General features: G+C 38.0%; 1 protein-coding gene across 1 annotated transcript; it reads right to left on the bottom strand.

Annotated features, from left to right (window-relative positions):
* Nucleotides 1-9,653: 9,653 nt before the first annotated feature.
* Nucleotides 9,654-10,013, bottom strand: LOC127804493 (uncharacterized). Its single transcript, XM_052341364.1, has one exon. It carries the CDS (start codon nt 10,011-10,013, stop codon nt 9,654-9,656), a length of 360 nt encoding a protein of 119 aa, XP_052197324.1.
* Between the last annotated feature and the right edge of the window lie 1,829 nt (nt 10,014-11,842).

Genomic DNA, 11,842 nt, shown 5'->3' with positions numbered 1-11,842 from the left:
TGATCATGCACCCTTGATACTAGGGAGACCATTCTTAAAAACTGCTAGAACTATTATCAATGTGCATGAGGGTACACTTTCCATGGAATTTGCTGGTAACACAATTAACTTCAAGATACTTGATGCCATGAAATTCCCTGCTGAGGATCATTCCACTTTTCAAGTAAATAGAGTTGACCTGTTAGTGAATGAAGCATGTTCTGAGTCTTCTGATTTAATTGATAAACTCCCCACTGTGCATGAGTACCCAGATACGATTATTTGCACTAATTGTAGTGATGGAGAGAGTCAATGTGCTGCATGCTTAGAGATTGCTGAATTTTTGCATAGGCATGAGTTTGATTTTGATCCTAACATTTCCCAAGTGGAAGATAGTGCTGCTGACCTTGTTGAGCAGGTTGATAGTGCTTTGGAGTTAGAGTTGCAGTCAAATAGGTCAGCCCCCTCTTTACAGCAGCCACCCACCATTCAGTGCAAGCCTTTGCCTCAGCACCTCAAGTATGCATTCTTGGAGAAAGATGAGAAGCTTCCAGTCATCATTACAAATAACTTGCAGCCTGACCAAGAGAGAAAGTTGCTGGACGTGCTGAAAAAGAATAAGAAAGCAATTGGGTGGACTTTAGCGGACATAACTGGAATCAGCCCATCTATTTGCATGCACCGTATCTTATTGGAGGAAGGAGCAAAACCAGCAAGGCAGCCTCAAAGAAGACTTAACCCAACCATTCTTGATGTGGTAAAATAGGAGGTAAGTAAATTACTTGCAGCCGGTATTATTTACCCTATTTCTGACAGCAAGTGGGTGAGTCCCGTGCAGGTTGTTCCAAAAAAGATGGTGGTCCCAAATGAGCAGAATGAGCTTATCCCCATGAGAGTGCAGAACAGCTGGAGAGTCTGCATTGATTATAGAAAGCTGAACCAAGTAACCAGAAAGGATCATTTTCCCCTCCCATTCATTGATCAGATGTTGGAGAGGTTGGCTGGTAAGTCACACTATTGTTTCCTTGACGGTTTTTCTGGATACTTTCAGATTTACATAGCCCCAGAGAATCAAGAGAAGACCACCTTCACCTACCCCTTTGGCACATTCGCTTATAGAAGAATGCCTTTCGGTCTATGTAATGCTCCAGGTACCTTTCAGCGATGCATGGTAAGTATATTTTTAGATTTTCTAGAGCATTGCATGGAAGTGTTCATGGATGATTTTTTAGTTTATGGAACTTCTTTTGATGATTGCTTGGTTAGCTTGGGTAGAGTCCTAGAGAGATGCATTGAAAAGAACCTTGTTTTAAATTTTGAAAAATGTCATTTCATGGTAGAACAAGGAATTGTTTTAGGGCATGTTCTGTCTAAGAAGGGTATAGAAGTGGATCGGTCTAAGGTTGATGTTATTGCTTCATTGCCTTACCCCACCTCTGTGAGGGAGGTGCGTTCTTTCCTTGGCCATGCAGGATTTTATAGGAGGTTCATCAAGGATTTCAACAAGATTGCACTTCCACTTTCCCACCTTCTCCAGAAAGAAGTGACCTTCCACTTTGATGAGCAGTGCAAGCGGGCATTTGAGGAACTGAAGAGTCGATTGATTTCTCCACCCATCATACAGCCACCCGACTGAGAGTTGCCCTTCGAGTCGATGTGCGACGCCTCCAACTTTGTAGTGGGTGCCGTCCTTTCCCAGCGTGTGGAGAAGAAATCCCATGTCATAGCCTACGCTTCGCGTACATTGGATGCGGCACAGACTAATTATACCACTACGAAAAAAGAGCTCTTGTCTATTGTTTTTGCATTGGATAAATTTAGATCCTATTTACTTGGTTCTAAAGTTATTGTCTTTTCTGACCATGCAGCTCTTAGGTACCTCTTAAAGAAGCCTGATGCCAAACCTCGTTTGATAAGGTGGATGCTCTTGCTCCAAGAATTTGACATTGAGATCAAGGATAAAAGTGGAGTAGAGAACTTGGTAGCCGACCACCTCAGTCGCATTCCTTCCACCTCAGATCAATCTGTCATGGACTCCCAGCCTATCAGGGATGATTTCCCAGATGAGTTATTATACCACATTCATGGTGCTGAGCCCTGGTATGCTGATTTGGTAAATTATTTAGTTGCTTCTGAATTACCTGCATATTTTAAGAAGGAACAGCTAAATAAATTTAAGAGTCAGGCTCGGTATTATGTGTGGGATGATCCCTATCTGTGGCGCATGTATAGTGACCAGGTCATTAGGAGATGTGTGCCTAACCATGAGTTTGCATCTGTCTTAAATTTTTGTCACACACTTGCATGTGGTGGTCACTTTGGTCCCCAACGTACAGTTAGGAAAGTCCTAGATTCTGGATTATATTGGCCTTCATTCTTTAAGGATTCATATGAGTTCTGTAAGAATTGCACACGTTGCCAACACATAGGCACTATATCACGTAGGAATGAAATGCCTCAACAACCCTTATTGTTTTGTGAAATCTTTGATGTTTGGGGCATTGACTTCATGGGTCCATTTCCTGTGTCATTTAGTTATGTGTACATTCTGTTAGCTGTGGATTATGTTTCTAAGTGGGTGGAAGCTAAAGCCACCGGGACTGATGATGCTTCTGTGGTTGCAGATTTTGTTCGTTCTCACATCTTTTGCAGGTTTGGCATGCCCAGGGCCATCATCAGCGACCAAGGATCCCACTTTTGCAATAGAAAGATGGACACCCTACTTCGTAAGTATGGGGTAATACACAAAGTGGCGACTCCTTATCATCCATAGACTAATGGGCAAGCTGAAGTCTCAAATAGGGAGATCAAGCAGATTTTGGAGAAGACTGTCCAGCCCAATAGGAAAGACTGGAGCAAGAGATTAGAAGATGTGCTATGGGCCTACCGCACTGCCTACAAAACCCCCATCGGCATGTCCCCCTACAGGTTAGTTTTTGGAAAAGCGTGTCACTTGCTGGTGGAAGTGGAGCATAAGGCATATTGGGCGATGAAGCAATGCAATATGGACATCAGTCAAGCGGGGTCCCAAAGAAAGGTCCAACTTCAAGAGCTTGAGGAGATTAGGATGGACGCATATGAGAACTCACGCATCTACAAGGAGAAGACCAAGGCTGTGCATGACAAGCTTATTGTGAGGAAGACATTCGAAGTTGGCCAGAAAGTTCTGCTATACAATTCCCGTCTCAAGTTGATGCCCGGTAAGTTACGTTCTCGTTGGACTGGTCCTTTCATAGTTATTCATGTTTTTCCCTTTGGTGCAGTTGCAATCAAGGACGAGTCCAATGCAAAGCAATTCACAGTGAACGGGCAGCAGCTTAAGCCATTCTACGAGAGCTTTCAGGAGCATATTGTGGAGGAGCTGCATCTCCTCAATGCCACCTCCATTTGATGCATCAGGCTGTTTCTCTCTCCCTAATATTTTACATTTACTTGTCCTATTCTTGATTGGAATTGCATGTTTACATTGAGGGCAATGTAAAGTCTAAGTGGGGGGCCAGCATTCTTATTTTAGCAGCATTTTCTTTATCTTTTCATATTTCTTTTTCCTTGGGTCTAGTTGAGTCTGTTTTGCGTGGAAATGCAAGTTAAGCAATTAAGTCTAAAAGAACCCAGCATGATTAGAACTTCAATCTTATCTTCCTTGATTTCAAGTGACTTGGCAATGAGTTTGATTTGATAGATTGATTAGGTAGTCTACAGCCATGAGGATTTTGAGCCTATTGTCTTTCTTGTGTGTGCATTCGCCTATCATGATCTCCACTCTAGAACTTGTTTTGATTCTTGGTTGAGGCTATATTTGTTCATGCATGACTCAAACATGATTAAGGCATTCTTTCTTGTCCTTATTTGGCCATTTTGTTATTCAAAAAAAAAAAAATCAATCAATCAATCCCTTTCGCTTGCCACTTAGAGCCATCATTCTTACCCTTCATTTTCATACACCTTTTTAGACCTTCCAACCTTAGGAAGAGGAATAGTAAGTGCATTCTAGAGAGAGAGATTGAATTCATCAAGCAAGTCATAAGGCCAAAGGCCATTTGCATCCATGAAAAAGAAAAAGAAAAGCAAGCAAAGGATAAAATGGTGAGAAGGAGTGTAAAACGCACTCACCTCTTTCAAAAAAAAAATGAAAAATGAAATAAAAAAAAAATTGATGAGAAAAAAAAGAAAGCAAAGTTGAGACAAAGCCTAAAACGCACTCAACCGAATAGAGATGCAATGTTTTTCATAATGCTTGGAAATTCTATCTCTTGATCTTGGAGTTGCATGGAGTGTTTTCTCGACCTAAGGCATGTTTTCCTTCATTATTGTCTTTCCATTTCTTTCTTCCCCACATTACAACCCTGAATAAGTCATTTTGATTTGTGGCATGCATGTGACATGGATAGTGGAGATTGAGAAGATAAACAAGCTTATGGTAGTGGAATTGTGATTGGGTGAATTTGAGCGAAACAGTCACCACCACCTCTTAAGAGATTTTTGAGCATACACTTGTCCTGTGAGAGGCTTCTACTTTTGATTTGTCTTATTGAATGAATTGTCATGTCACTTGTTTTCTTAGAAGTAGAGGAAAGATGATCTTTGAATGATGAATTCTCGAAGACTTACCTTGCATCTGATTTATGTTTTTCCACATTTTTATTCTTGAGTCATAGAGTTTAGTGTTTTGCCCAGGAGTGCAAAAGTCTAAGTATGGGGGAGTTGATAGCATGCATATTTATGCTATATTTTGGTATTTCATCTCAGTTTTATTACGCTATTTGAAGTAATTTTTGCTGATCTTTCATGGTTTCTATTTTATTATACTTCAAATCGTCCTTACACTATTTTCTATCTTACTTCTATGGATCCAAGCTTGCTTAGCTATAGGGAATATTGGATGGGCTAGAGAAGCAGCTGGAAAAGACTTGAAGTAGCTCATTTCGGACTTCATAAGGGTAGGCCGGCCTTGGGCAATTGTGGGACTCATCTAAATGAGCTTGGGCTCACTTTCAAGGAGCAGATTTGGGCTGCTCGATTTTGCTGTTTTGGGCTCACTTATATCTCTTATGTTTCTTCTCTTTTCTGTTGGGCTAGGCCCAACCCTAACCTTCCTATCTCTTCCTTTCTTAGCCATGTATTTAAGGCCTCTTAGCACTTATTTCCACAGAGAGGGAGAGGAGAAAAGAGAGGAGATTCTGGCCATTTTTCTTGTTAGCATTTTTTTGTTTTCTTCATTTTGTCTCCATTTTGTCTTCCTTGCTGTAATGAAAGGCTAGAGCTATTGTAACTGGTTGTGTATCTTGAACCCGTGTGGAATCTGAGTCCCGGATGAGCTGCAAAAACCTGGTTTGTTTGTTTTAATCTTATTCATTTCCATTTGGTTTAGTTTGAGCAGATTTTCGAATGCATGGAGTTCATGGCAGGTTTGTGTGAATTTGCATGGATTCATTTTCTGTTAAATGCTTAAGAGAACAGAGTGTTGTAGCCGGTTGGTATAACATCTCAGAAATGAATATAATGTGCTTGAATGGTTGTTCTTGCATAGCTCCGGATGGGTTGAATAGAAAGTGAATGGTTGCATTTTGTTTATAAGAGATTTCTGTATTCATTTTGTTGTTCCAATCATTCTAATCCTTGGACGGTTGTTGGGGATGCTTTAAGTTTGATATCCGGAGATTAAAACATCTAACAAGCCAAGATTTATAGGTTGGACGAGGAAGATTTCACAGAGGGGACAAATACACAGCTGGTTGCATTTCATTTACTGATTTTCATCTATCCTTGTCTTTCTGTTTTGTTACTTAGTTTTCTGTCAAACACCCCCTAAACAAACTGTTGTTTATATTGGTTCTCCTTGTTGGTAGAAGAAAGTGAGGCTCCTTGTGAGAGACAACCTAGGGTGCACTTTGCTGCAAACTAAAGAAGAGATACATAGATATCTAATCTGGAGTGGTTCGACAGCCGCCGACCATGGATCAATTTCAAACACCAATAAATCAATTCTTAAGTTACCCCCCAACTTGAATTGCGCATTATCCTCAATCGACAATAAAATGATAGAAGATAAGCATACCTGGCAATTTTTAATGCATGAAATCATATGCAAAAATTTTATTTAGACTGCACACAGAGAAACACTATTTAAGTAATATAGAAAAGGAACAACTTATATACTTCTTCTTTTTTTGTATATATATATATATATATTTATTTAAAAAAATTATTTTATTATATATTTTTATTTTTTTTTAGAGTTTTTTTTTTCTTTTCTTCCAGTTAAGGATCAAATGAGTGGTTGCCCACCTACTCGTATAATAACTCTCATTCATTACACCAATTTAAAGTTATTTTCAAAATTATGTGAATTGATTTTTCCCATGAATGCACATACATATTTTGAAAATATATCATCCGGAGGTGTTGGTTTTATTACATCAGAGTATGGTACATTAATTCGCACAAACACCTCACACATGTTTGGTTTAATTTAATCCCCAATAATATTGACTAGCCTAAAAGATAGAAATTTAGGCTTAAATGTGGATAAACTTATGACATCTTCATATTTTGGCTCTCGGATTTTATCCTTTTCTTCCTCCCAGGTTTCTTCTTTTCTCACATCATTTTGGTCCAATTTTTCTTCTATGATTTCTTGTACTATTCTAGGTTCATCAAGTCTCTCAATTAGCTCATCATTCCTAGGGATGGATGTATATTGGACCAACTCTTAACCTATGGGGGCATTGAATGACAATTTCCCTCATTCCGAATTTTGATTGGGTTGGTTCAGAAACTGGTAAGGCTCACTCACACTCGAGGTCTGTGTAAGCTCAATCAATTGTTCTAAAATGTCACCTATGGCCCTAGTGGTTTATTCTTGAAATTCGGCCACTTGTGCATTAAAACTCATTTGACCTTGCATAAACTCGTGAAGGGTGTCCTCTAAAAAATTTTCATCCTGAGGTTGATAAGTTTCAGATCTAACCCCTTGTTCTAACTCGAATTGGTGAGATACTGGAGAGAAAAGTTCATGAGATTGGAACAAAGAGTCATCATTCCAAGGATAAATATGAAAATGACAATTCAACGACAGATAATGATGCTAATGAATCAATTAATGTTTTGATAGTCATACCTGACCGTAGTCTCTTACACTGTTTAGTAATTAATAGTTATCTAAATATATTTTTTTATTTTTTTTACTTCATAAATTTTTTCCTTTTTGCCTCAATCTCCCCGGCAACGGTGCCAAAATTTGGCTGCACTCTCACCCTGCAATTAAAACACAATAAAAACACATTAAAACTTTTATATTTTTTTCTTTATTTTGGGAGAGGTTTATACTCATCAATGTACGAGTGCAGTTGTAGTTCAAATTTAAATTTATATTTTCTGGATGAGTCCGGGTCGTCCACTGAGAGATTTATTTATGGAAAAAGAAAAAAAGAATGTCACACACACGCACACGCATTTGGACAAATTGGCAACAAGGTTTTTTTAAGGTTTTTTAGACAACAGATACTAGGAAATAAAGCAAGGTAGAAATTGAAATAAATACTGAACGTGAGAATATGAAATTGGATAGTACTTGAGTTAAGACAATTTCAGCACCAACCCGTTGATTCCCAAATTTTAGCTGAAAAGATTAGCAATATTAATTTAATTTCAGATATGAGGGTTTGTTATTAAATGCAATTAGAGATGATGATAGTTATAGTTTAAACAATCCCCATATATGATATGCGGGATTATAATTTAAGCAACTACCATAAATCCAATTGTAATTAATACACAAAATAACTAAATTAATCATCCGGGTTTGGGTATAATAGCGTTTCTAGTTCTAGTAACTCTCATGCGTGACATGAAAGTTCTAAGTTAGGCTTACACCTTAATTCAAACCTAGTGATTTCTCAATAATTACTACACACACATACTGAAATTTAAATAAATATCACTCATTTAAAGCGCAACTTTTTTTGGAAATCATTGGCGTTGGACACTATCATTGCCTTAACCCAAGATTAGATTTAGCTACTTATCTCTATTTAAAAGTTAATTGACAGGAATTTAAATGGTGTAATTTAAATAATAGAATTTAAATGACATGAATTAAAATAACATAAATTAACCGGTCATTTAGGCGATGAATAATTAAATGACAAGAATTAAAATTACAGAAATTTAAAGGCATAAATTAATCGGCCATTTAGGCGGTGGATAATAAAGTAACAATAAATGACATAAGAATTTAAAAGAAGAAAGAAATGAAGTAAGATCACAAGAGAAAACAATAGAGAAAATAAGATAAAACAAAATCAATTCTCAAAAAAAGAATTCTAAGAAAACAACTAAGCTTTAATTCAAGAATAATAATCACCCTTGCAAATGCAATCAAGTGAGTTATTTATAGCCCACAAGATGCAATACAAACCACACAATTTTAATTATTTAAATAGACATAATTATATCTAATGGGCACTCACACATTTAAAGTTAAATAGATTTTAGCTATAATACACACTTAAAGTTAAATGGATTTTAGCTAAAATACACACCTAATAAATCACTCATAAAGTTAAATGGATTTTAGTTAAAAAGCACACCTAATAAGACACTCATAAAATAAATATTTAAAAATAAAAAATAATAATAAATAAATTTCTACAATTGGATTTTTGGTCTTCATTAGGATTGAAAATAATCCTTGAGCCTTCTCCAAATGATGTCTTCCATGGGTTGCTCAAGTTAGGGCTTAATTCTAATAAGCTTTAATTCTTCATGAACTTTAATTCTTCATTCTTCAATTCAATTTGAGTCTCCAAGCCCACTTTCTTCATGCCTATAAGCAAACAATTAAGTGTTATTAAATTATATATTATGTATATATTTATATGATATATTATATGGTATATTATATACTTATATATTATATAGATGTTATATTCATGCACTCCATTGAGTAAATGTATTATGTTATAATATATATATTATATTTACATATTTATTATAATATTATATATATATATATTACACATAACTATTCAATTAAACCAATTTAAAATCAAAACGGGGGTTATAATTATAACAAAATTTTACAAAATTAACCACTAATCACGTGCCTGACCTCGATTTTTGTACGAGTCACTTTTCCTTAAGCCTCACAGCACCCTATCCATCATTTTATCCCAATAAATATTAAAACCTATTTTTTCATAATTTCTTTATATTTTCTCTATTTTTCTGACTAATAAATATCTACTTAAATGCTTCACCAAATATTTCACCATAGAAATTCATAAAATATTTATCTAAGAATATTAAAAACTCTAAAACTCACCTAGGCTTAGCTTTTAAAGCCTCCTTGATGCACGTGCATTGACCTCGAAATATGTGAAAATTATTAATTCTCGCGCACCGCCTCAATTCTCACGCATCACCTTGATTCTCGCGCTTTACCTTGATTTTCGTGCACTGACCTAGAAACGCGTGCTCGAACCGTTTTTTTCTCCAAAATCTCCAAAATAATAATACATCTCCATATCCTGTTTTTTGGAATTTTCCAGCATTTTTTCACATTTATTTTCCATTTTTCCTTTTTTTTTTCTTTTCTTTCTTTTCTTTTTCTTTTTTTCTTTTTCTTCTTTTTTCTTCCCTCCTTTGCTTCTTCTCCTTCTTCACTGCAACGCTCAAATCAGCTTCCCCAGCCACCACGCTGTAGCGTTCCCGGCCTTGCCACCGCCCCCGCAGGCCTCCTTCGGGTGCACTGGTCGCCGCCATACCGCCCTCGACGTCGACTGCGTTGCTGGCCAACTGCTACAATGCAGCTTCGCGACTGCCATGGCAATGGCTCCAGCTCCGTTGCTACCCACCGCAATCACCGTCAGTTGCTTCCACCGCAGCCCGAGCCTCCGGCCACCACCAGCTTTCTCAGACCCCCTGTTACTCTGTTGCGGCCTCCCATGCGGCTGCTCCAACTCTGCCTCAGCCTGCTTGGCCTCGGCTCGAGCTGCCATGGCCGCCTGCAACCAGCACATGGTAGCTGCCATATCGCGCTGCAATCGGCCGACCATGGCCAGCCATCGATCAGCCCTCACTCACTCGGCCAGCAGCTCTCTCCCTCCCTTTTTGCAACTTTGTTTCTTCATTTTCCATTTCCAAACTTCTTCATTTTCCATGCTATTTATAGCAAATCCACAACATCTTCAAGCCTCCCTTGGCCAACCAATCTCTCGATAATTCTCTCAACCTTCTGCAAATCCTCTGTTGGAAGCTCACTAGTGGAGAACCAAACAACATGCTGCAAATCTGCCTTCCACGCCTTACACGCATGCATACATATATGTATAATATGTGTATAAATTACACATTAACCCCACTTCCATTTCATAAATTCCACTTGAGGGTTTTATTAATTGAACTTAAGCCCTTCAAAGCTTTTATTTAATACCATCAAGCCACCTAATCTACAAAATTAATAATCAGCATTTACTTGATAAAGGCCGATTTCGCCCCAGTGTCCTCACCAGGTCATTGATTCATCCCAAAACCATTAAAGGGTTAATCGTTATGAAAAACCCAAACCCTCCTAGGGTTTCGTTGACTTCTTGAGAGTCCCCTACGACGATTATATTTTTCAACCTAAATCATAACTGTATTTTAGCTGTATCAAAAATCGTTCCCGATCCAATTTCTTTCGATACCATAAATCCTATCTCGAGATGCTCGTCAATGCCACATCATTTTTCTTTGACATCTCAGCTCTAGGGCACTCCCTACAGTCGATTCGGTCAATTTTTTGAGCTATTTAGATATCAATTTTTCCCGAAATTCCATTTTCCTAATAAAATGCTTATTCTTAAATAATCCAAATTTCTCGAGTATTACAAAGATGAATAGGGAGATTTTGTTTGTGTTGTGAAGAAGATCTTATGCTTGCCCAAGTAAGAAGAAGTAACTTAGCGGAGAAAGATCTTTCAGGCCAAGTGTCGAGTCGGCGAAGCTATTTGTAGTTTGGTTATAAACAACTACAATTGTGAGAATCTAATTGCCAAGAAACTGGTGGATCATCTGAAGCTACTGACCGAGGTACATCCAGCTCCTTATCAGGTTGGTTGGATTCAGAAGGGTTCATCCATATAGGTAACCCAAATTTGTAGAGTACCTTTGTCTATGGGGAGTTTTGCAAATCTGAAATTATCTATGATGTTGTGGAGATGAATGCATGTCATATATTGTTGGGCAGACTATGGCAGTTTAATGTGGATGCTTTACGTAGGGGAAGAGAGAACACCTACAAGTTCTAGTGAAAGGTAAAAAAAATTTAAATTGCACCAACAAGCAGTACATAGAAAACTTCTAAAGTTGAAAGGAAGGCTTTCTTGGCTATTGCAAATTCTTCCAAGGAGCTTTCTGTTGATGTCAAGGAGTTTGGGGGGTTTTTTGCTTTGGTAGCCAAGGTAAAGGAGGTCGCCGAGGAAACTCTTAGGTCTGTTAAGGAGTTATTGCGTGAGTTTTAGAGTGTGACTTCAGAGCCAAAAGACTTGTCTCCCATGCGAGGCATTTAGCACCAAATTTATTTGGTCCCCGGGGCTCGTCTCACTACAAGAAAATCGTAACTTAATGATGCATTTTTGTGACGGGGGCCCACCCGTCACTAATTTGTGACCAGTTTAGTGATGGAAATCCATCACTAAAATATTTTAGTGACCGGTTGGAATTTCCATCACAAAATTGCGACAGGAGAAGCTATCCCGTCGTTGATTTGTGATGGGATTGTCGGTTCTATCGCAAATCAATGACGGGATAGCCTGTCCCATCGCAAAACAGTGACAAGATGCATTGTCTCGTCACAAAATAGCGACGGGACTGGGCAACG

This window comes from Diospyros lotus, chromosome 6, assembly GCF_014633365.1.
Source record: "Diospyros lotus cultivar Yz01 chromosome 6, ASM1463336v1, whole genome shotgun sequence".
Classification (NCBI taxonomy): domain Eukaryota; kingdom Viridiplantae; phylum Streptophyta; class Magnoliopsida; order Ericales; family Ebenaceae; genus Diospyros; species Diospyros lotus.
The sequence above is the reverse complement of the archived record's forward strand: the minus strand, read 5'-3'. Positions and strand labels throughout refer to the sequence as shown.

Coding starts and splice junctions, on each gene's coding strand:
- LOC127804493 (XM_052341364.1), bottom strand. CDS start 10,013: ATGGCAGCTACCATGTGCTGGTTGCAGGCGGCCATGGCAGCTCGAGCC.